This window comes from Stegodyphus dumicola, chromosome 10, assembly GCF_044657685.1.
Source record: "Stegodyphus dumicola isolate Sdum_Otavi_A_Nest chromosome 10, ASM4465768v1".
Classification (NCBI taxonomy): Eukaryota; Metazoa; Arthropoda; class Arachnida; order Araneae; family Eresidae; genus Stegodyphus; species Stegodyphus dumicola.
Window position 1 is genome coordinate 174,889,304 of NC_140777.1, and position 26,982 is coordinate 174,916,285.

Below are 26,982 nucleotides of genomic sequence, written 5' to 3' on the forward strand. Positions count from 1 at the left end.
GATGAGGGACTGGCTTCATTAACATTTTCGTTAGTGTTTCTCCTACTCGGTAATGGGGGGAAGTTCTCTAAGTTGTTTTCTGGAGGATTTGTTCTTGTCTTTCTCCAGGCATCTCTTTGATTTTCTTTTTCAGCAATCTTACGTTTAATATTGTCAGGGTGCATTTCGCAACCCCTGTAGGAACTGACGTGGGGTCCCCCACAAAGGCAACACTTTCCTGGAAGATTTCTATCTTTTGTACAGCTAGTGGTGATATGGTTTAATCCGCACTTTAAGCATCTTGGTTTATGCTTGCAGTGGGAGCGACTATGTCCATATCTCTGACAGTTATGGCACTATTTGTGTCCTGGGGTTGGTTGGAAAGAGGTAATTTTGACAGCAAGGTCCAAGATATGTGTTACCTGAAATATCTTTTTTCCTTCAACAGTCCGTGGGACTTCTACAAGGAAAGTTGGCAATTTGACAATTTCATTGTCAATCTTTTTGGTTATCTGTCTAACCGTTTTAACTGGAATTTTTAATTGTTGGAGTTCTTCTAATATTTCTTCAGGTTTAGTATGCACTGAAAGCTTCTTTATTACTACTCTAATGGGATTATCCCTTGGTAGGGGAAATGTGTGATAAGGTATTTCCTTATTATCCAAAAATTTTGTGACTGAGCGATAGTCATCGTCAGATTTGACTTTTATGTGGATGTCTCCATCTTTTTGTACGCACTCCATAGCTGTGGTAAATTTTTTAATTTCATCACTAAGGGGCTTCCAAGACGTAACATCAGATATTATAATCGGCGGTACACGGTTTGCAGTTTTTCTAGGGGCTATGAATTCGCCTTCTTCTGATTGGTCCATATCCTGAGGGTTTGTGTTGGGCGTTTGATTGACTTCCATGCCGTCATCTATTCTAAGGGTAGAATATCTATTTTTTATTGTTGTAACAGATGAGTTACTGCTATCACTTAAAGTACGCTTGTGCGTTTTTTTTTTTGGGGGGGGTTAATCCAAGTTTCGCCCTGCTTAAGAGAGTTATTGTCTTGCACATTGACATTATTCATGTTTTGTTGGGTCAGAATCTGACCAATTTCTACAATCTCATCAATTTCCTTTGAAGATTTAACATTTTTTAATTGCCGTTTACTGAAGAGTTTGGCTACCATAACCTGAAATAATTTTTCAACTTCTGGATCAACTATTTTTTGACCACTATCAATAAGATTTTTTTGGATTTGCAGCATCTAATTCCTCTTCTGAACCACTTTCAATAAGATTTTCAATAACATTTTTATCATTAATTAAGTTTAAAGTCTGAATGTACTCTAAGTTGGGATTCATTGCAACAGTCCAAAAAACCTACCGTCCCTAACGGAAAGGCAAGTCCATCATGAAAACACTTGGGAAAATCAAAAACCAAACTCGAAAACTACTTACGCGCACGATCGATCAGGAACACTTCACCAAGCGACCAGCTCGCAGTAACTCCAAAGCTCGAATGCGAGAGTAGCAGCGAGAAGTGCCGAGCAACAACAACCTCCGCAGCGATGCGACGAAGCCCCGCAGCCAACGATAAGTCTTGTCTTGTCTTGTCTTTTGAATGGTTAGGAGGCAATTAGCAGCCTCTGCTGCTTTAACCACCGCTTTAAAACGATAAGTGGTTACAAAGGTCATATATATAACTTCACAACAGATCATGGTTTAACAAATCATAAACAAGACACAATAAATAACCAATCAAAACTAACATACAGAATGGGATTTAGTTTCAGAATAACTCGGACCTGGCTGAAAGCTAATGAATGTTTCGGACTTGACAGAAAGCTATACTTCCTTTTAACCAGTAAGAATGCGATTACAAATATCTCAACAATTCGAAATACTGGAAAACCCGTAGAAAATATAAACAAATATACTTATCGCCTAAAGAAAAACTTTTCCGTGTCAAAAGCACTCAAGTCTACTCAAGTATACTCAAATTTCCACTCCGAAAAAAGAAATTTTTCGACGCCTAAACTAAATCAAAACATAACACCTTCCGCCATTCGGCTCCACCTCATATCGGCTACATTAAAAACAAAATGTATGGAATATTATCCGCTGTTGCCATTCAAGCGATGCACAATTTTTTCTACTAAAGCTGTTGCCAGACTTATTCTCGTAAACCGTGAGAAGCACAACAACTTTCTTCCCGTCTTCTGTATTTAATTTGCGTTTTTAAATACGATATATGGATTACTTTCTTATACTTTGGACCTAACCAAGCGATGACCTCCTGAAGTTTCTTTCTTTATTTGCAGTACTTTAGATGAAAATATACAGTACACTTTCAAAGTTCAAATTATTAATTCTCTTTCCCTCTTGACTGTACTGGTTTTAGAATCTTTCACACAAGTATTTTTCGTAACTTGGTACCGCACTTTTCTTATATGCAGAATAGTTCAAAAGATCTTGGACAAATTTTAAAGTTAGTTCTAAATATAAATAAGAATTATTTTAGCATAAAAGCACGCAGCTTCAAAAGCTCACCCACTACAAAGGGTTATTGATAGACATTGCATTGGTTGATAGTAAAGAATTAATACACGACGTCTTGGATGGGGTTGAATAGGAAAGCGTTCTTTTTTTTTACCACCAAGCGTACTGGATCATCCCCTGTAAATTTCCGTAAAGCTGGAGAGCCTTATGCGCGAGGTTCTGCACCAGTGTTGCCAGATCGTGCGGTTTTTCGCAAATTTGCGACTTTTGAGAAACTTGTGCTACTAAAATTTTAGTGTTTGCGATTTTGCGAAGTTTTCGCGACTTCAAACACTTTTATAATATATCATAAAATGCTTACATGTTGAAATAATGTATCAATTAAAAATAATTTATATTAAAAAAAAACCAGCTTATTTAGACTTAAACAGAAGTTGGCGTTTACCAATCCTGTTTATATGTGAGCTTTCCTTTTCTAGGTTGCACAGCCTGACGCTGGTATAACGAGAAAGGTGTGTATGGGGAAAGGGGGAAACAGTGGTACAGAAAGATTAAAAAAAAATTCTACGGGACTTCTCACTTTCCCCTTCTCCTCGTCCTCCGTGTGTTTTGTTTTTTAAGTCAGTCCCCCCCCCCAACAATTCTATGTTGATAACGAATCGAACATTGAACAAAAGAACTTGCAGTTTGTGCGCCATATATTGGGTAACCCAAATAGAGAAAGAAGTGAAATTCATTTTCCTGATTATAATATTGCTAAGAACTACGCAATGGAAATAACTTAAAAATGAAAGCAATGGCATTTTTCTAAGTAACAACACAAATAAATTGAACAGTGAAAGAACAAGGCTTTCTTAAATAATCAGAATATGAAATAAACCCACCATTGAACGCAGAACGGAAAACTCACTGAAAAACATTCCTTAATTAAAATGTTCAAAATTAAGCAAAAAAACAATGAATTAAAAAAAGTCAAGTTCAAAAGATAAAGTCTTGGTTAAGTGTTTCACAAAAAATGATCGGAATCGACTTCAAGCCGAGATTAATGAAAAGTCTCCGGAATTAAACACGTCCTTGCCAAAAAAGAGGAATCCTGTTTTACTTGTAAAAAATGTGCCAAATGAAATACCTAATGAAGATCTTCTGAAAGTGATTTTTGAACAAAATCCCGAAGTTGTTGAATCTGATTAAAACGGAAGTATATGTAGAGTTCGTTTTACTTTAAAAACCTTCCAGTTCACGAGGCACGTTGTGATTGAAACGCACCCCATGGTTCGTAAACGTATTCTGAATCAAGCCAGGTTAAAAATTAATTGGAGTATATGTGAAATTGACGATTTTATTATCATTAATAGATGTTTTAAGTGTCTTGGGTACAACCATCGTGCTGATGAATGTCGTGAGTGAACAGCCTGTTTTAACTGTTCTGGAGAACACAGGGCAAAGGATTGTTCGAATAGGAATGCTGTAGCTTGTATAAATTGCATCCGCTTCAATCATAAAACAAATAACAGCTATAAAAAGTGAATGTTAATCACAAACCCTTTTCGTAATGCTGTCCTAGTCATGAATTTATGAGAAAGAACATTCAAACTCGAATTGATTATGGCTAGATTGGCTAGACGCGTTCTAAAGTGTGTGCAGTTAAATCTTCATAAATCCAAATCTGCGACACAACAGCTAATTTTACATATGGAAGCTGATGATATTGGCTGTGCTTTGGTTCAGGAACCTCATTATTACAAGAATTTTCTTCCAGGATATCCTGGCACTTATAGGCTTTATTGTGATCCTAATTCTGACAATGTAAAGGCGGCAAACATCATTCGATCACGTGATTTATCAACATTTCTTGATTATAAAAATACGGATTATAATATGGTCACCTTGGATGTTACTGTTGGCTCAACTGTGCTCACTCTTTTTTCATACTATTTTGAACCCTCAAGAAACATTGACTTAGATCTTCATAAAATTAGTCAAGTCTTTTTGTCCAAAAATCTTAATCGACTGTTTGGTGTATGGACTCTAATGGCAAATCTGAATTATGGTTTAGTCCCTATTCAGACTCTCGTGGAGATAAACTGAGTGAATTTATTTCTGCCAACAACCTATTTGTTATTAATGAAGATTATGGACCTACGTTTCAGGCAACTCAGGGTTCTAGTTATACTGATGTTACTGTTATTGGTTCAGATCTTCTCCAGGATGTATCCAGTTGGCGGCTGTCTGAAAAAGAATCCCTTTCTGATCACATGATGATTGAATTTGAATTTTGTCTTTCTACATTCTTACGAGAGACCTCAAATGTTCCTTTTAAAATCTTCAATACAGGTAAAGCAAATTGGGATCGTTTTCGAAAATTTTGTTCTTCTCGCATCACCCGTTTCATTGATATTCTTAACGACTGTACTGACGGTTCTCGCCTAAATACTTTTGTTGAGAATTTTAGTTTTGTTCTTCTCCAGGCATCTCAAATTTCCATACCTGTTAGGAATCATCGTAAGCACAATGTTCCTTGGTGGTCTGCCGAAATTTTTTGTATGAGAAAGAGGCTTAATGCCTCTAGGCGTAAATTTCAGCGTTGTAAAAATCCGCCTCTTAGAGAACTTTATAAAAGTAAATATCTTGAATATAGAAAAATTTACAATCTAAAGCTTGCCGATGCTAAATCTCAGTCTTGGAAAACATTTCTTTCGACCATTGATGTTCACAATGTATGGAAAAAGATTTACACGTATGGAGTTCATGAAAAAATTGAAATAACTAGTATTTGTCTTTCCACTGGAGAGACAACCAACTCTTTAGAAGAGACAATTACTGCTGTGCTTCAGAAATCTTTTCCCTCGGATCTAGAGGAAAATGATGATGATTTGCATAAGGAATACCGCCAAGCTGCGGGTACTGCTTATTCTTATTTTGTAGATCCTATGTTTTCTTGTGATGAAGTTAATATAATATAGTTATTTCTATGCTGGAACCAAATAAATCACCTGGTTCTGACTCTATTTCGAATGAGATTATTAAACAGTTTCATTTAATGTTTCCTCAATTTCTTCATAAACTTTCTAACGTTAGCCTAAATGTTGGCATTTTCCCAAATGTTTGGAAATATGCTCAAGTAATTCTTATTCCTAAAGGAAATGAGTCTAGGATTTCTCACCTAGATAACCTTAGATGTATAAGCTTACTTCCTGTTTTAGGTAAGTGCTTGGAAAAACTTTTTATTAACAGAATTTGCTGGTATCTCCGCCATGGAGAACTTCTTTCTGGTAATCAGTATGGTTTTACACCTCAAAAAAGTTCTGAAGACGCTCTTTCACGCTTGAATGGAATTGTTCAGAGAGGAAAAAAGAAAAACTTGCACACTATTTTGGTCTTTTTGGATATTAGGGGCGCCTTCGACTATGCGTGGTGGCCTTGTATTCTCAATCTTCTAAAAAAAGTGGAACTTCCAATGAATATTTTTTCACTTGTTGCTGACTTTTTAAATGATCTGGCGGCCAAACTGCAATTGGGCTCTGCTTCTGCAATTCGTCATCTTGAAAGGGGTTGCCCTCAGGGTTCTGTTTCAGGACCTACGCTTTGGAATATTATTATTAATGATCTTCTATTAAAACTGGAAAATCTTGCTTGTTGTGATACTGTTAGGTTGAAAAATCATGGTACCAATAATTGTTATAGAAAAATCATATGGTTTCCTACTCTGTTGACATAACACTTAAAATTTTTTACAGTAATATACTAATATCTATAAGCCCTGTACATTTTGCGTTGTGTTTTCGGATTAACCCTGAAATCAACTTGAGAATGAGACGGGTGAAAATCATGAGCACACACACAAAAATTTAACCTTTGAATGATCTAGAAAAACTTATTTATTTAACTATTAATGCCAATTATAAATATATATATATCCATTAGTTGAAAAAAAATATCAAAATATATTCAACAAAATTTGAACTATTGTTTTACACATTTTACATCCTTGTAATTACTATTAAATTTAATATTGCAAATCTGGTCAAACATACCAAAATGAACTGTAAATTTAAGAAAACTACCCTCCCCGGGGAGAAAATAATAAAAAAAAATTAACAAGCTACACTTTCTACTTCACACAGAATTCATCTATACAACAAAAATTATTGCTTAATATTGCACTCAATATAATCATTTAAATACTATTATTGCACATAATAATTTTTATTATTCAAATTTTTTTTCTCTTAGATTAATTAAATATGGTTTTAACCGGATAAAGATAAGTAATGACACATTTACTATTCTACAAACAAGTTCGTCCTGAGAAACAAGAATGCTCTAATACAAGCACTATTTCAAATCATCCTCACCAATGAGTAATTCAAAAAAAAAAAAAAAAAAAAAAAAAACATTCAAGTAAATAATTTCCTGAAGAACTTAATTTTCTTAACCATTAAGTTAAGTTACAATAATTTTAATAAGGTTATAAATCTTTATTCCATTTAATGCTTTTACTTGATTGATACACCAAAGAAAAATGATTTCTATAGAGTTAGGATAAAGTTATCAACTACAAAAAAAATTTAGGGTTCAACAAATTAACAAATTAAGTTAATTCAATCATTTTAACTGCAGAAATCTATAATATTTAACTAACCAAGAATTAACCAAAAAGAAACAGGAACTTATCTGTTAAGGAGCATCAAACAAAAGAAATCCATCGAAGCTCATGAGGAATGCTGGCAGCCTGTTGAATGAAAAAAAAAAATGTTCGCCGAACAGTTTGGATTCAATTACTGTAGCCTAGAAGTTCTAGTAGATTTTAGGATGAACAATTGAGGTTCCAATACGGCAAGATAAGTGAAATACAGTGCTGGCGGCCTGTCGAATGGAAAAAAATGTTCGTAGAACAGTATGGATTCATTACGGTAGCCTTGAAGTTCTAGTAGATTTTAGGATGAGCGAATGAGGTTCCAAAAGCAACGGTTTTAAATTATTCATTATGGTAGCCTTGAAGTTCTAGTAGAATTTAGGATGAGCAAATGAGGTTCCAAACACAACGGTTGTAAATTAACGCTCTGGTCTCGAGTGAAGCGACGAATCAATGGTGCGCATCATTTTTCTAGAAATTTACTTCTGTATATTTTCCTTGAGATACACAAACACACACAACAAAAACTGATGAAAGAATTTCGATTTGTTTTTTTTTCTTTTTTTTTGAAGACATAGATGCCCATACCTACGGCCCGCGCTCACAGCGCTTAGCCAAGAGGCCCGTAGGCCTATCGGGGAGAAGCTCCATTTTCTTCGTCGGAGTCAGCTGTCGCCTCCGGCCAATTCAAGGGGCAAAAGATGTAAAGTGCAAAAAAGTGTCAAAAGTCAGCTCGTCCCCTAAAACAACCCGTTAAAAGGGAGAGCGCCGGACTGCCAAGATGGCGCAACCCATTTTTCGCCGAAAGTTGAAATAGTTGCAACCACAGCATACCCTCATGTTATCAAACTCGCCAAAACCACTATTTTGAAACCTCAACGGAAAATCCAAGTCGCCAAACCCTCGCCAAATAACTGCCACCTGCGACCGGGGGAGATTAGGAATTTCAACAACCCTGCAAGGGTCCCAACGAAAGAACGCTGAAAACTCTCAAAAAGTGACTTTTCAACCGGAAAGAAGGCATTTCATCCCCCTTTAACTAAATCACAAGCGAAACGAAGAAAATCTACTAATTAAAGCTCATAACTGAAATGCAATTAAAGTTAGAAAAATGAAAGTTACGCCAAATTAAAGAGCTAATTTTTCTGCAACTAATGATATTAAATACTAAGAAATCAAATTAATTTTTGACATGAAAAACTGAGTTTATTACGCAGAAACAAAAATACTTATCCATTGTTTGCATGTACAAGATTGAAGACGCAGTTCGCGTAAACTCGGAAAGCCAAAATATATTACACTAGAATTAATAGGCCCAAAAAGAATATAACCAAACTTGCGTAGCTCAAATTTTGAATAATTACAAATTAAAATTTTGATTTTTATGAATCACTTAATTAAATTAAATTCGCTACACAACATCCCTCCGATGATAGTGAAAATTTTTTTTTGGCGAAGCCAAAAAAATTTTAGGACCCACAGACAATGGAAAAGTTTTACATAAGTTACTAAATACGAAGAGGAAAAAAATACATAATGGTACCACATGTTAATCACAAAGAAGGACACATATATCTATTTATAATTAATCCTACCATAAATCATGGTTAGCAAATATAAATCCTACCAAAACAATGGTTAGCAAATCCAAATCCTACCATAATTGTATGGTTAGCAAATCTAAATCCTACCTTAATTGTACGGTTAGCAAATATAAATCCTACCAAAACAATGGTTAGCAAATCCAAATCCTACCATAATTGTATGGTTAGCAAATCCAAATCCTACCATAATTGTATGGTTAGCAAATCCAATCCTACCATAATTGTATGGTTAGCAAATCCAAATCCTACCATAATTGTATGGTTAGCAAATCCATTAGTGAACCGAGTAAGAGGGTCAAGAAGTGTCCCTGGCACACTACAAGCATACATCAAAACAAAATAAAAATGTTGTCAAACAACACGTGACACGCCCTAAAATAAAATGTGAAAAGTAAAATGTAAAATCACGAAACCCCCCCCCAAAGGCAAATCAAGTGAAAAGTGTGTAAAACAAAATATATGTAAATAAACAAACACCACTGAGTATACGAGTGTTTAAAGCAAAACAATTCAAGAGCTACTGGCGCTTGACACAAAATGTAAACAAACTAGTTCTTGCAATCACCCATTGAAGTGACAATATCAACTCAAAAGTACGCTTAAGGAAAAAGTGTACCGTATAAATCCTAAGTTTCCCTAACACACAGAATTTCACTTCCTTAAGAACTGACACCCCACCAATACGAGAGGGCAAATGAGTAAACACCGCGACTGTACAGCGCCGACTAAACTACTAATAAATTCTTGGCATAAGAAAACTAAAAACGAGTTGCACTAAGAAGACAGAAAGCAATCACCACGAAGTGTTGGCTGGAAAACTATCTAGTCAAAAATTCTAACCGAAACAAATCCCGACTACCATGGCTAAGGGATTTCAAGAGAGAGAGAAAAAAAAATTTTGAACTTAAGAAAATGGGAAAAGCGGGGACCAGCCCAGCAAAACCTCCAAAAAAAAAAACAAACCTGGTCTATTGAGACTAGAAAGTTCCCAGCCAAGACAACTTGATCACAACCTCACATGCCAAACATGTAAAATCCAAATGCCACACTCGACCAATGATAAGCCAAGAAGACTACAACAACTATACCAATTGATTATAAAATTTGACTACAAGAATACAATTACCAGAAACAAATAATAATTTAACCAAAATTGTATACAAAACACACTATTTCTTAAAATATTTCATTTCACTTTTCGACACAAAACCATGTGTATCTCTAGGCCTTAGATGGTAAGGTGAATCGTGTGATGAATTCTTTACATTATCTGTCAAAATTGAGTCATCCTTTTGAAGTGTGGGAAAAATAATTCTCTCTGGTACCTTCGTGAGTCCGTCCACGTGTATCGTCTGAATCCGATCAGGATTTGTAATTGAAGAAATTTTATAGTTAACTTTAGTCAGTTTCTCAATAACCCTGAAAGGTCCCTGATTCAATTTAGAGAGTTTTCTAGCCATACCTGGCTGAACTACTGGAGTGTATAAATACACCAAATCTCCCACTTTTATGTCCTTATCATGAGAATTCTTTCCACGTAAATTTTCTTGCTTATCAGCAGCCTCTGTTAAATTCTGATTGACTAATTTAAAAGCCTTTTGTAATCTCAAAACCAAATCTTTAGAATAATTGTTTGTGTCATCATAAGTTCTAAAATTGGTTTGCAATAATAAATCAATTGGTAAGCACAAATCCCTGCCATATAAAATAAAAGCTGGACATTCCTGAAGTGCACTATGACAACCAGTTCTGTGTGCCAATAAGGCAAAAGGCAGATGTCTATCCCAATCCTCCTGAGTTTGAGAAACTAAGTGGCTAAGTGAATTAATTAAGGTGGCATTTAATCTTTCTACTACACCATCAGACTGTGGATGATAACTCGTAGTAGTATGTTTAGTAATCCCCAATTTCTTATAAACTTCCATTATAGCTTGAGAAATAAAATTAGTACCTTTATCTGTAACAATGTGCTGAGGTATACCATGAGTTGAAATAAATTGTTCTAATTTCTCAATTATGGATATGGATGTAGTGTCCTGCAAAGGATAAGCTTCAGGCCATCGCGAAAAATAGTCAGTTACGACCAAAATATATCTGTTGCCTGCCGTAGTAACTGGAAGGGGACCCACTATATCCATCGCAATTCGCCCAATGGGACGGGTAGCCATAGGCATTCTCATAAGGGGAGCCTTATGAGCAGGTCTATGACCCCTCCTCTGGATACAGGAGTGACAGGACTTAATGTAATTGTGCACCTGTTTATGCATACCCTTCCAGAAAAAAGACTTTTGAACTCTATGAAGTGTCCTGTGATAGCCTGAGTGTGCAGCAGTAAGAGAATCATGATGCTCCTGCAAAATTCTTAATACTAGTGTTTTAGGAACAACTAGTCTATCTTGTTTCTGCCAACGTGACTTGGGTTTCTTGTATTTGCAATACAAAACATCTTCCTTTACAAAAAATATCTGAGAATTAGGTGTAGGAGACTTATTATTCTTAAGATCAGTTACAATCTGTTGGCAAGAAGGATCAGAAGCTTGTTCTTTTTTGAATAAATCCAACAATTCAGGAGTAATGGAAGTTTGAATTAACTGTGTAACATTTACTGCTCTAGATAAATAGTCTGCTGTTAAATTTAATCTACCTGGTTTGTGAACAATCTTATAATCAAACTGGGATAAACCCATAATCCAACGTGCAATTCGAGAAGTGGGATCTTTAAGTTTTAAAACATGAGATAATGAAGCTTGATCAGAATATACAGTAAATGGTTTACCAAGAAGATATTGTCTAAAATGTGCTGTGGCCCAAACAACTGCCAAAATTTCCCTCTCTACAGTACTATAACGTGTTTCAGGACCTTTTAATTTTCTACTAGCATAACAAATTGGATGTTGGAAACCGTTAGAATCTTCTTGACACAAGACAGCACCCAATGCATAATTAGAAGCATCTGTACACAAGGAAAAAGGTTTAAGAAAATTAGGTAAAGCCAAAATGGGTTCATTCAGAAGTTCAGCTTTTAGAATATCAAAAGCATGCTGAGCTTCATGTGACCAATAAAATGGAACTTTATCTTTAGTGAGCTGAGTTAAAGGAAGTGCCTTTTGGGCAAAATTTGGAATGAACCTTCTGTAAAAGCCAATAAGGCCTAAAAATCGCCGAACTTCTTTCCTATTTTTAGGTGCAATAAAACTCTGAATGGTCTTTAAATTTTTATCATCAGGCTGTATAATACCCTTGGTAACTTTATATCCCAAATACGTAATTTGTTCTTTCAGAAAATGACATTTAGAAGGTTTAAGTTTTAAATTATGCTGTTTTAGTCTATCAAAAACTAACTTCAATTTTTCCAAATGTTCATCAAAAGTTTTAGAAGCAATGACAATATCATCAATGTAAATCCCTATTTTTAATGGTGAAAGATTGGCCAAAACTATAGACATCAACCTTTGAAAGGAACTAGGAGCATTTCGCATGCCAAAAGGTGTTCGTAACCACTCATAGTGCCCAGAAGGAGTCGAGAAACCACTTTTGAAGGTGTCATCAGGATGAATTTTCATCTGGAAAAACCCTGAAGTTAAATCAAGTGTGGAAAAATAATTCGAATCTCCTAACTGTTCTATCAATTCAATCATGGAAGGCAGAGGAAAACTGTCTTCTATCGTTTTCTCATTCAACTTGCGGAAGTCAGTGACTAAACGGTAGGTGTTATCCGCTTTCTTAACAAATAAAACAGGAGCACTGTAAGGGCTGTCACTTTCTTGAATGATGTTGGCTTCAAGCAGCTCTGCTACCTGTCTATCTAATTCATCCCTGAGATGGTAAGGTACTTTGTAAGGCTTTTGCCTAACCGGAATATTATCACGCAAGTTGATGTTGTGTAAGATGGTGTCACACCCTGTTAACTCAGTGACTGAGGCAGCAAAGATGTTACTATACTGATTGAGAAGGTGTGATAGATGTTGTTGTTGCTGCTTAGGTAAATGTGTAAGATCAAATTCACCACCCCAAGACTCGAAATCCTCCCCTGTTTCTATGGTGGTGTTGTTTACAAGTTCAGAGTTATGTGTGATGGCATTCACAGATTGGGCACTGGCCAATTTCATTCCTTTATTGAGATGTAGTGTATTCGGTGAAAAATTTGCAATTTTGACATAAAATTCGTTAGATGAAGAAGTCTGATTAACTGACCTGGCTATGGAAAATTGACTTTGAGCATGTTCTATTAAAGGTTCAATTAAGACAGTATCAGTAGTGAAATTTACAGAACGAGCAGTGAGCTTAATGATATTTTCAGAAAAAGGTGGTAATTTATGTTTGGTTACAGAGTAACAAAATGACTGAGAAACTGAAGTTGAGAAAACCTTATTACTCATAGCAGTAGGCTGACTTAGATTCCATTTAAGAATTACATTTGATCCTAAGAGTTGAGAAGTGGAGAAATCCAAATGCATATTGTGGTCTGCAAGAAATTTAGTTCCTAATAAAGCACCATACTGAGATGAAAGAGGTGTGTCAGTAATTAAAAATTCTGTTTCAAAATACTGTTGTTGAAATTCTATTGTTAAATTCATTTTCTTATTTATTTTTACTTTTTCTGCAGCAATACCCTTTAAATATATGTTACATGAATCCAATGAGATTTTATTTCCAAAACATTGAATGTATTTAGCTTCTATGATGTTTACAGTTGCCCCCGAGTCCAATAAAAACTTTACTTTATTCCCCAAAATAGATCCCTCAACAATAGGCAAAGACGCCTCACTAGTGGATACTGTAAAAACCGATGGCACCTCCAAAAGGGTTTTAGGAGACGAAACGGAGACTGGTTTCTCCCCACCCTGAATTAGTTTAAATTAAAACTTGGTGCTTGGGGATTCAAAGCATTTGTAGCCACACTTGTGGTATTTGGAGCACCCGAAACAGCTGGTGTGGTGTTATTAGAATGTCTCCTGGCTGTTTGGTTATTTCGAAATCTCTGTTGACCCTGTCTAGAATGCTGATTAGGCACAATATTCGCATAGCAGTCCCTGCTAACATGCCCTATTCTGTTGCATCTGTAACAACGAGGCTGTATGGGTCTTGAACGAGTACCTTGTGATAATAAACTCTGCACCTGTGTTTGGAGAGAGCCCATCATTTTTGTAAGCTGAGCTATATTTTCCTGCTGCATCTTAATAGCTGTAGTGAGCTCTGAGTTGGTTACTGATGGCGGTGTAACTGCCTTCTCGACTGCTGCCTTAGCAGCATTCACTGCTCTAACCTTAGCTGTTGCAAAATCGCTACTAGCATGGCTCTTAGCCCACATGTCTTCCTCAATAATTGCATGCTGTTTAGCAGATGCAAAAGTTTTGTGATTCTGTGGCAGCAACAAGCGTCGCAAATGCAACTGCAATCCTTCGATAAACACTGACAGAAGTAAATCCTGTCTCTGTGCTTCTGCTGCAGGATCACTGCTTCTTTCCACTGGTACAGTTTTGTACGAAAGAGCCTCTATGCGTGCTGCAAATTGTCGCACTGACTCGTGTGGTTTCTGAAAAGCCTGAATAAGAGCACGGATGTTAGAGTGCAAATTGTGCACTGAACTGAACCTCTCTTTCAACGCTTTCACAACATAGTCAAGACTGGCTTCTTTCTTTAACCTAGGATTATTCCTAATTAATTCTGCCGCCTCACCTGCCACCTTGACTCTGATCACAGTTAACTTATCTTCATCTGACCAACCCACATGAGTGGCAATGAGATCAATCCTATCTAAGAAGTCATTCAGACTAATTCCCTTGTCTGCACCTGAGAACAGAGGAACAGAATCCAGAGGATCAGAACCAAAAACTGATAGAGCCATTACTTCTTGACTCTCCTCCCAGTCTATTGCACTATTACTAGCCGCTCTGGCTGCTCGTTTTGACACTTTCTTTGGCATTTTAAACTGCGATTAGCAATTTCCAGCACATAAATAGGGATGTATCCCAATGTGTGATCAACACGCGTGCCTTTTAACCTTATGTTGCAAACATACAGTTGCAAAAGTGTGAAACAGTAATCCTCAAAATCAATATGTAAACATGCAATACAAAATTTTGCACAAAACAAAATACTTAACTAAACAGGTACTGCGTGAAAATGTTTGTGTTGGATACAATAGTTTTAAAGTCCAAATGTGTATCAGTAGTACATATCTGGTATGCAACCTCAAACAATAAGTATAAAATAAGCACAGTAATACGACCACTGTATAGGCCTGTCACTGTAACTAACTAACGAGTAGGGTTTCAGTAAAAAGCCTAGACATGTGGAAGAAAACTTTCACATAAATATGCAATAGTGCACATGACAATCACCAGTCTCAAGTCAAAATTAAGTTCCACTATAAGCGCAAGCCAAAAGTGATGCAAAAATAAACAGCACAACAAAATTGTTAAGTGCTAAAAATTTGGTTCTAAAGTTCACGGCACCAATATGTTAGGTTGAAAAATCATGGTACCAATAATTGTTATAGAAAAATCATATGGTTTCCTACTCTGTTGACATAACACTTAAAATTTTTTACAGTAATACACTAATATCTATAAGCCCTGTACATTTTGCGTTGTGTTTTCGGATTAACCCTGAAATCAACTTGAGAATGAGACGGGTGAAAATCATGAGCACACACACAAAAATTTAACCTTTGAATGATCTAGAAAAACTTATTTATTTAACTATTAATGCCAATTATAAATATATATATATCCATTAGTTGAAAAAAAAATATCAAAATATATTCAACAAAATTTGAACTATTGTTTTACACATTTTACATCCTTGTAATTACTATTAAATTTAATATTGCAAATCTGGTCAAACATACCAAAATGAACTGTAAATTTAAGAAAACTACCCTCCCCGGGGAGAAAATAATAAAAAAAAATTAACAAGCTACACTTTCTACTTCACACAGAATTCATCTATACAACAAAAATTATTGCTTAATATTGCACTCAATATAATCATTTAAATACTATTATTGCACATAATAATTTTTATTATTCAAATTTTTTTTCTCTTAGATTAATTAAATATGGTTTTAACCGGATAAAGATAAGTAATGACACATTTACTATTCTACAAACAAGTTCGTCCTGAGAAACAAGAATGCTCTAATACAAGCACTATTTCAAATCATCCTCACCAATGAGTAATTCAAAAAAAAAAAAAAAAAAAAAAAAACATTCAAGTAAATAATTTCCTGAAGAACTTAATTTTCTTAACCATTAAGTTAAGTTACAATAATTTTAATAAGGTTATAAATCTTTATTCCATTTAATGCTTTTACTTGATTGATACACCAAAGAAAAATGATTTCTATAGAGTTAGGATAAAGTTATCAACTACAAAAAAAATTTAGGGTTCAACAAATTAACAAATTAAGTTAATTCAATCATTTTAACTGCAGAAATCTATAATATTTAACTAACCAAGAATTAACCAAAAAGAAACAGGAACTTATCTGTTAAGGAGCATCAAACAAAAGAAATCCATCGAAGCTCATGAGGAATGCTGGCAGCCTGTTGAATGAAAAAAAAAAAATGTTCGTCGAACAGTTTGGATTCAATTACTGTAGCCTAGAAGTTCTAGTAGATTTTAGGATGAGCGAATGAGGTTCCAAAAGCAACGGTTTTAAATTGAGGTTCCAATACGGCAAGATAAGTGAAATACAGTGCTGGCGGCCTGTTGAATGGAAAAAAATGTTCGTAGAACAGTATGGATTCATTACGGTAGCCTTGAAGTTCTAGTAGATTTTAGGATGAGCGAATGAGGTTCCAAAAGCAACGGTTTTAAATTATTCATTATGGTAGCCTTGAAGTTCTAGTAGAATTTAGGATGAGCAAATGAGGTTCCAAAAACAACGGTTGTAAATTAACACTCTGGTCTCGAGTGAAGCGACGAATCAATGGTGCGCATCATTTTTCTAGAAATTTACTTCTGTATATTTTCCTTGAGATACACAAACACACACAACAAAAACTGATGAAAGAATTTCGATTTGTTTTTTTTTTTTTGAAGACATAGATGCCCATACCTACGGCCCGCGCTCACAGCGCTTAGCCAAGAGGCCCGTAGGCCTATCGGGGAGAAGCTCCATTTTCTTCGTCGGAGTCAGCTGTCGCCTCCGGCCAATTCAAAGGGCAAAAGAAATAAAGTGCAAAAAAGTGTCAAAAGTCAGCTCGTCCCCTAAAACAACCCGTTAAAAGGGAGAGCGCCGGACTGCCAAGATGGCGCAACCCATTTTTCGCCGAAAGTTGAAATAGTTGCAACCACAGCATACCCTCATGTTATCAAACTCGCCAAAACCACTATTTTGAAACCTCAACGGAAAATCCAAGTCGCCAAACCCTCGCCAAATAACTGCCACCTGCGACCGGGGGAGATTAGGAATTTCAACAACCCTGCAAGGGTCCCAACGAAAGAACGCTGAAAACTCTCAAAAAGTGACTTTTCAACCGGAAAGAAGGCATTTCATCCCCCTTTAACTAAATCACAAGCGAAACGAAGAAAATCTACTAATTAAAGCTCATAACTGAAATGCAATTAAAGTTAGAAAAATGAAAGTTACGCCAAATTAAAGAGCTAATTTTTCTGCAACTAATGATATTAAATACTAAGAAATCAAATTAATTTTTGACATGAAAAACTGAGTTTATTACGCAGAAACAAAAATACTTATCCATTGTTTGCATGTACAAGATTGAAGACGCAGTTCGCGTAAACTCGGAAAGCCAAAATATATTACACTAGAATTAATAGGCCCAAAAAGAATATAACCAAACTTGCGTAGCTCAAATTTTGAATAATTACAAATTAAAATTTTGATTTTTATGAATCACTTAATTAAATTAAATTCGCTACACAACAATACTATAGCCTTTGCGGATGATGTTTTGTTTTGCTTCCAGAGTAGGGACCTTTCTGCTACTTTTTTACAGGCACAAGAGACATTAAATTTCGCCTCCAACTGGTCAAAAGGTTTTAAATTAGATTTTAATCCTGATAAAACCAGGGTTATGATTATTGAAAAGCGAAACATCTGTTATGATGCATTTCAGTTATCTCTCGATGGCACCCCTTTGACTGTGGTAAAGCAAATGAAATATCTTGGGGTTTTTCTTGACTGTAAATTTTCTTGGAAACAACACTTAACTTATGTATCAGAGAAATGTGATAAATTACAGCGTGCATTAAGTCGTATTGCACGCAACACATACGGTATTAATTACAACGTTCATTCGCTCATTTATAAACAGGGAATTGCACCCTTCATTATGTATGGCTCTAGAGTCTGGGGTATATCGCTCAAGAAGAAGATAAATTATAGATATTTACGACGTGTTCAAAGGCGGATACTTCTGCGGATCACATGTGGATATCGTACCGTAAGCTATGAGTCTGTTTATGCAATTTCTGGCTTTCCTCCAATTGACATTGCCATTCTTCATTCTATTGCCTTATAAGGAAAATATTTCTGCTTCTACTGTCTCTCAGTATGATTGTATTTTGCCTCTATCTGATCTCCCTCATCCTTCAGAAAGAAATGCTATTAATTTTATTCAGTTTAGCAATAAAATCATAGATGATTCACCTGTAACTTGCTATACTGATGGCAGCAAAATTGATAGCAAGGTTGGTCTCGCATTTGTTGTCTTCAAAAATGGTCTTGAATTTGAGCATTTTCAATTTAGAATCAGAGATGAATGTACTGTTTTCATAGCTGAACTTTTGTGCTTAAACTTCGCCGTCAAATGGGTCTCTAAACAAAACAGTGCTGTTTTGGACTATCTCATTTGTACTGATTCCCTTTCATCCTTGGAGATCTTAAAATGTATTTCTTCTTCTAATAATATCATTATCGAGATTCGAAAAGAACTGAAAAATCTAAAGGATAAAAATATTTCGGTTACATTTTCATTTGTTCGTGGTCATACAGGTGTTGTTGGCAGCGCCGGCGAAAGGTTATCCGGCGCCCGCCTGCAAAATAGCTGAAGTCGCCCTCCCCCCTTTTTCTAAATTTTTGTATAGGAGAAGGAAGTTTTGAAGAAAGCATTTGTTGAAATTGATTTTAACAATTTATTGATAATAATTTATTTTTCTGCATTTCATATTTACAAATTTTTCTATAATTTCTTTTGCATCTAGTTCTTGACAAATTTCATTTTCAATGGCAATCAAAGCTAAATTTATGAGTCTTTCCTGCGATATACTTGAACGTAAATATGTCTTGATCAATTTTAATTTGGAGAATGATCTTTCGCTACTAGCAACACTAACAGGAATGCTAAGTAGTATTCTCAGTACGATCTTCAAGTTCGGGAAGCACAAATTATTTGACACAATTAAGTTCAAAATATCAAATGGGCATTCATACCGGCTGTAAAAATGTCTTTCGAAGCTACTATTTCGTCATAGATTTCTTCTGCGTTAATATCTTTATTGTCACCACACTGTAACAATTTTTCTAATTTATTACATTTTATTTTCAAATTTGCGTTATCGATTTCTGATAAATTACCCAGGAAACTAAAATTATCGCAGTGATTTTTCATTGCATCAAATGTTTCGTTTAATGATGTCCAAGCAGTATCCAAAATTCTAAAAAAGACATTTGCCCTAAACTTCTCTTCTGGAGATTGAGGGGATTCGTCAGCATGTTCGTAATTGAAGTGACATTTCTTTTTCCTTCTTCGGACTTCTTCAACAGTTTTAAATTGTGGCTCGCCATCCAATTCTTCACTAAGTTCTTTGGCTTTCTCAAGAATACTTTTGTAATTGATATCACTTCAATATTCTTCAATGAATGTTTTTCAGTTACTTATTGCCTTTAAGGCTAGTGTAACACTCAAACCCTTTTCTTGCAATTGTTTGCTGACAGGATTAATACTGTTAAGCAAATCGTGCCAAACTATCAAGGAACAAATAAATTTATAATCCTTGATTTTGGTACACAGACTTCGTGCTTCATGTTGCACTTCGTTTGAAAAGCATTCATCTTCGGATATTTCAAAGAGAGCATCATACATTTCTCCTAGTTAATATCTTAAAGGTGGAATAGCTTCAATTTTGCTTTCCCATCGAGTGTTTGAGAGGGGTTTAAGGTTAAACAGGAAATGCTTTTTAAAAGAACTGCCCATCGCTTAGGAGAAGAAGAAAATAAATTGTATAATTCTTTAATTGTCGAAAAAAAAAACAACTGTATCTGCATTCACTTTTGCTACATCGTTAATCATCAAATTTAAGCTATGAGCGGCACAAGGAACATAAAACGCACGAGGATTTGTTTTTAAGATGTTATTTTGAAGACCATTTTTCTTCCCTTTCATATTTGCGTCGTTGTCATACCCCTGGCCTCTCATATCATCAAGGGGAATGTTTCACATTTTCAACATTTCAATTACTGTCTCCCATAGCCCGTTACCTGTAGAATCATCAACTTTAATAAAGCCTAAAAAATGTTCCTTGATTTCTCCCACTCTATCACTGCAGAGGACAAAATGTACGACGGCACTCATCTGTTCAGTTTTACTAATATCGGGAGTACAATCTAAAATTATAGAATAATACTTGGCTTTTCGAAGAGATAGGTAAGATTTTCTCTCTTATACTACTGCCAATAATTTCCAGCATTTCATTTTGACTATCTTTGCTTAGATAATGAACTTTGTTGTTGCTACCTTTAGGTCGTAATACTCTTTCTATGTGAAATTCCATAACAGGGTCGAATTTTGCAAACAATTCCACTAATTTTAAGAAATTTCCGTTGTCTATTTGGTACAGCACATCACCAATACTTTTTTTTTTTTTTTTCATTTTCATACATCTCTTGTGTTTGGGAATCAATTGTTGTTTTATTTTTCAAATTTTTCTCAAGCTCTTTCGATTTTAAGAAATTTTTCATATGTGCTCTACTAATCTCATGCCTATGCAAAGCTTTAGATACATTTAGCCAATCATTATAGCCTTTTACGAGGCTACTAGTGTCAACCTATGCAAATATCTTGCAACAGAAGCAAAAAACAGAATTTGTACTTATAGAATATAATAGCCATGTACGGGGAACTAATTCTCCGTTTTCCATTTTTCTGTTGTAATATGTATCACTAAATTTACGTCCATTATTACTTTTCGGATACATTAAACCTTTCCTTTGAATAGGCCCCATTTCAGACAAAGTCATTCTCACTTTGTCGCTAAGAGTTGGCCACTTTGCAGGATCATCAAAATCAATATAAAGAAAGGAATTTTCATTTATGCCAATCTCTTCCATCGAATTACCTGGATAATCTGTAACTTCCGATTTATTTAATTCCATGTTTGGATCATCTTTCCCTTGCTTTGGAATTTCATCAGTCCTTTCAATAACTTCATCCAATGCAGCTGATGTTCTTTGGCTGGATGATGTCTGTTCTTTTGTAATTGATTCTGATGCTGATTCAGTGTGAGCATCATTTACGCAGGAAGAAGTTTTCATCTTCTTTATGAAATGAGGCATTGCGTCTGCCTGATTCTGAAGAGCAGCATCTTTCTCAGCTTTGCGTTTACGATTCTGTGCACCGGATGATTTCTTGTTTCCATGTTATCAAAATTTCACACTGAAATTTAAAAATTCAGTTCTAAATTTTAAATATCTAATCTTTCTTTTAAAAATAAGCCATAACATCTGCTAAATATAGAATAAAGATGAAAAGTAAAAAAAAAATGAAGCTAATGAAAAAAATAAACTTTATGATAAATTTTTCGAGCGGTTGGGAAGTATTAGCCTCTTTCTAACAAAAGATAAGGAAAAGTTTGACCGTGTGATGGGTCAAACTTAATGCTTGCCAAGGGGTCTGTGTACAATGACCATCAAACCTCTCTCTCCAAAAACACTAGCTAAGTCTTACCTCAACCCAGTGTTTCTCAACCTTTCAGTATACGCTGCCTAATTTTCAGCCATAATTTTCATCGCCCCCATATTATAAAGTGTATACAATTATAATGTATTTTGAGTATTTTTGGCGCTAAATATTAATTACTAATTACTTAATTAAACTACGACCTTAATTTTAAACTTAAAAATTACCAAGAATACGTAAATTGGTTCATATTTGGCAACGTCGATCGTCAGCATTGACAAAACAAGAATCTGTTGCACTTTTATTGCTGTTCTGTCCATCATCTCAGATATACTCGCGAAACCGCGAGAAGTTCCGACTTGTCTCGAACCTTCTGGAGTATCTGCGTGAATGTCTGTATGTCTACATATCGCTGCGTGGCTAGATGGCGCTGCATGCCGCAAGGATTACCGTTTTCGGACCCAAGATGCCGTCTCAAGCATGCGCAGATGTCATAAAATGTTTCTATAGGGAGAAGGAGGAAATTCGATAGCGCCAGTTTTAATTCCAGCCAGTCTCATTCGAGTCTATCATTCTGTCGCTATCTATTCTACCGTGAATTTTTATGTTATATGTTTTCGTGTTAATTGCAATTCCCCGTATTAAAACGGTGGCAGATTTATGCAAAATTATGGATACATTTTTAAGCGGGCTTAAGCGAGCATTAGACGATAGTAAAGCATCAACAAGTACACAGACGAACGTGGTTCCGAAAATAAAATCAAGAAAATATTCTCAATAATACTTAAATTTTGGATCTACCAATACTAAAGTAAATGAAAAACAAAGACCATTATGTATCATTTGTTCAAAAATATTGGCAGCAGACAGCATGAAACCTAATAAACTTCAAAGACATTTGGAAACACTTCGTAGTGAGTACGTCAACAAACCCAGAGAATTTTTCAAATTAAAATTAAAATCATATGAAAAGCAAAAAACATTTTTTAAAAATACTTTGTCTGAAGGAAAAAGCATTAATTGCTTCTTGCAAAGTTTCATATAAAATAGCCAGATGTAAAAAGCCTCACACCTTTGGTGAAAAGCGTATTTTGCCAGCAGCAATTGAGATTGTAGAAAATATGTTTGGAGATAATTTTGCAAACCAATTGCAGTCCATACCTCTTTCAAATGATGCTGTTGCCCGTCGAATTACTGATATAGCTGAAGATGTACAGTGTCAGCTTTTCTCGAAGTTGCGTGACAAACTATTTTCAATACATTTTGATGAGGCAACAGATAGTAATAAAGACGCTCATTTCATTGCCTATGTTCGATTTTGTGATGATATGTCAATAGTAGAAGAACTACTTTTCTGCAAACCAATAGAACTCAAAGCAACAGCACACGCATTATTTGCTATCTTAAATAATTTTATGAGCGAAGCAAATATAGAATGGAAAAATAGCGTCGGAATATGCACCGATGGTGCTCGTTCAATGTCAGGAAGATTCCAAAGTATACAAGCACTTGTAAAGCAAAAATTGCCAGAGCAACTGGACACATTGCATGATCCACAGGGAAGCTCTAGCTTCCAAAAAATGAGTCCTGGTCTGAATATTGTGTTAACTACCGTTGTAACCGTAATAAATTATATAAAAATGAGACCCCTGAAATCAAGAATCTTTTCCGCACTTTGTAAAGACATGGGCGCAGCACATTCAGCATTGATATTTTATTGTGAGGCAAGATGGTTATCACGTGGGAAATTTTTGCAACGTGTTTATGAATTAAGAGATGAAATCGCTATTTTCCTACAGGAGGAAAACAGACCAGAAGCCGAGAATTTTTGGCGATGGTTTATTTGTGATGAAATTCAGCTACTTGGTCGACATATTCGAGAAATTACACTCATGTCTATAAATTAAGGATAATTCGAAGTCATGCGGAAATCGAACTCTAAAATAAATATATCACCTGCGAAATCAGTACACACATCTTCAAGAATCATATGCAAATTTCAGGAAGTAACCAGATGACACCGATGGTACGTCACTATGACGAGAGTGTAAGAGAGTGATATATAAGGAATACATGCAAAGAAGTAAAATTGTTCGCAGGCGCTTTATAAGCATTTCAGTGCAATAACCGAATAGTTATGACACAAAGGACGCATTTGGATGATTTTTTTACGTAGTAGAATTATCGGCCGTCTGGAATGTGGGCGTACCCAACTGGAAGTATCAGACGAACTTGGAATTGCCAAGAGTGTCATCTCCAGGCTTTGGCAACGATTCCAAGATGATGGTAATGTGAGTAGACGTTACAACACAGGTCGCCCCAGAGTTACAATACAACGCAGACTGAGGACCGGTATTTGGCAGTTACTACCAAAAGAAACAGGCGGAGCATAGCCTCAGACCTGTCTCGTCAGCTCTCTTCAGCCACTGGTACGCCAATTTCAAGGCAGACCGTGTACAGACGCTTAGGGCAGATTGGTCTATATGCTCGTAGACCTGTCAGATGCTTTCCACTTACTGCAACTCACTGTCGCCTGCGGTTAGCCTGGAGTAGAGAGCATGCATTGTGGACACCGCAACAGTGGGCTTGTGTGATGTTTTCCGACGAGTCCAGGTTTAGCTTGCAGTCTGATTCTCGACGGACTTTCATATGGAGAGCTCCAGGTACCCGTTACATCATTGAACGACACCGCTACGGTGGTGCAGGAGTGCTCGTTTGGGGTGGAATTATTCTGGGTTCCAGAACTGACCTGCATGTTCTAATTGGAACCATGACAAGCCAAATCTATCGGGACGTCATTCTGGAACAACATGTACGTTTGTTTCGGGGCGCCATGGGCGCACAATTTGTGTTTATGGATGACAACGCCCGTCCTCACCGTTCAAACATCGTAAGCGAATGCTTTCAATCGGAGGATATCACCCGTATGGACTGGCCAGCATTCTCACTGGACTTGAATCCAGTAGAGCACGTGTGGGACATGCTTGGCCGACGAGTTGCAGCCCGTCAACCTCCTCCTACATGTCTACCGAAACTTCGGAGAGCATTGCTTTTTGAGTGGTGTAATATCCCCCAAGATCAGATCAATAATTTGATACTCAGCACGCCTAGGCGTTGTACGGACTGTATTGCATCGTCTGGGAGACATACAATGTATTAACAATCATACCAACCATGTAATATTGGTTTTTTGTAAATAGGTTTTTTTTTAATTAAGACACAATAACACGCCGAATAAATACTAATTCAGAAGTCAAACAACAAAAATCAGCGTTATATTTACAAAATTTTCACAGGACAGTTTCGATGGTTTTACCGAACCACCATCTTCAGCTGCAAAACCGCAAATGAACAAGATAGGAAATAATGATTAGATAAGATAAGAAAACCTGGACAAGAATAAGCAAGTGGCGCCATCTCAGCAATCAGCTGAAGATGGTGGTTCGGTAAAACCATCGAAACTAGTCCTGTGAAAATTTTGTAAATATAACGCTGATTTTTGTTGTTTGACTTCTGAATTAAGTTTTTTTTTGTTTGTAATTTGCTCCAGGGAGAAAAAATCGCTAATTTTTTTAATAATATCAAATATATAGCATCTTTTTTTGCTCTTTACCTTTTGTTTAATAAATAAGCTTTACAAATAAGTCAAATTTGTTTTGCTTCTAACTCTTCCTTTGCCTGATTTTGCATTATCCTTAATTTATGGACATGACTGTAAATAACTTGAATCTTTAACTCCAAGGAGCAAATACACATATATTGGATACGAATGATAAAGTTAATGCTTTTTGTAGAAAATTGGAATGGTGGAGCAAATGTAAAGCAAAAAAAAAACTTAACAATGTGTAAAAATGTGGATGATTGTATTAAAACTTACAAGGCCGAAGAACAACATGTGAAAGTGGTTTTTGTAACCATTGAAAATCATTTAGTCATGCTGGCAAAGAATTTAAAAATTACTTTCTTGCTGACGAGAAACTGATAGAAAGTTACGAGGGGGTTAGAGATCCATTTCGAAATACTCCCGAAGGGCTCTCAATTGCCGAGGAAGAAACCTTCATAGACTTCAAGACAAATGGAGAAACCAAAAGACAATTTAGTAATAAATCACTCTTTGAATTTTGGGCAGGAGTGAATGATGAGTTCTCTGCACTAAAAACAAGGGCATTTCGCATTTTATTACCATTTTCAACATCCTACCTTTGTGAAACTGGATTTTCTGCGGTGGCTTCATTGAAGACAAAATATAGATCTCAGCTAAATATAGAAAAAGAACTGAGAGTGTCTATTTCTAACTTCCTTCGAAAAACTTTGCTCTGCAAGACAGACCCAAGGTAGTCACTAAGAATTATTAATTTTTTTTTAATTTAATAAGTTTCGATTTAGTAATTTTTTTAAATTTTAGAATTATGCAAATATTTATGATACGAAGGCATGCTAAGAAGGCGGGAGAAATACCTTATAATGTTTACAAACAAGTACTCGATTATGTACAGTTATAAGGTATGTCTCCTATTTTCCTAGGGTGCCTTCGTGGTGTAGTGGATCTGCACGCTGGGCCGGTATTCCAGAGGACCGTGGTTCCATTCCCGGCGAAGGCGGTTGCTAATTTTTCATCTCTCCGGCCTTTCCAATTAACCTAATGTCTCTACACAGTCTTGTGGCTATCGAATTATAACTATACCAGACAATAATAGAATTAACAGGAATATGTTTGAAATGCTTTTCGGTGTTACATTAAAATCTTCATTTGAAAATCGAACAATGCATTTATATTGTTTGATACAGTCTGGAATTTTCCTAAAAGAATAAAAGATTTAAATTACCTTTTAATCTTAAGGAAAATTTCAGACAGATAACCTTGAGGTCAATTTCGACAAATGAGTGGCTGTAATTATCACGTATCTTTACAGCAGATTATAGAGTCGGAAAGAAAACAAAAATTAGTTAGTTTGCTTAAAATGCAGTCTTCTGAGAAAGGCTTATCAGGACTTGTGTTTCTTTTCATGTGTTTCGCAAACATAATGAGTCCTGACTGGACTGGGAGGTTGACTATAACCTATGTCTTTACGAAGTGTAGAACAGAAGACAAGATGAGAAGGGTTAAATTTCCCTTTACTAACTACTGAACACAGGTGCTCCCACGCTTTGGGATACAGAGACCAACTACTTGTGGTCTGAACGTAAAAATATAAACTATGAATTAAAATAAAAATAAGAGCTGACTCTGAATAACTCACAGGGATATTTACGATGAAAAATGGCCTTTAAAATGTGCGACGTATGTAGTACGCAAACTGCCGAAACTACAATACGTTTAAATTACAAGAGGACTAAACCTCTGGCCCTAAAGGCAAACAGCAGTAAATTGAAACGCGCGTGCAGGTGGTGGCCGGCAAATTCGC

At 35.7% G+C, this 26,982-nt stretch overlaps 1 protein-coding gene across 1 annotated transcript; it reads left to right on the top strand.

Moving 5' to 3' along the window:
- Positions 1–22,698: 22,698 nt before the first annotated feature.
- LOC146995208 (zinc finger BED domain-containing protein 5-like) lies at positions 22,699–23,484 on the top strand. Its single transcript, XM_085825168.1, has one exon. The coding sequence runs from the start codon at positions 22,699–22,701 to the stop codon at positions 23,482–23,484; it is 786 nt and encodes a 261-aa protein (XP_085681294.1).
- The last annotated feature ends 3,498 nt before the right edge of the window (positions 23,485–26,982 follow it).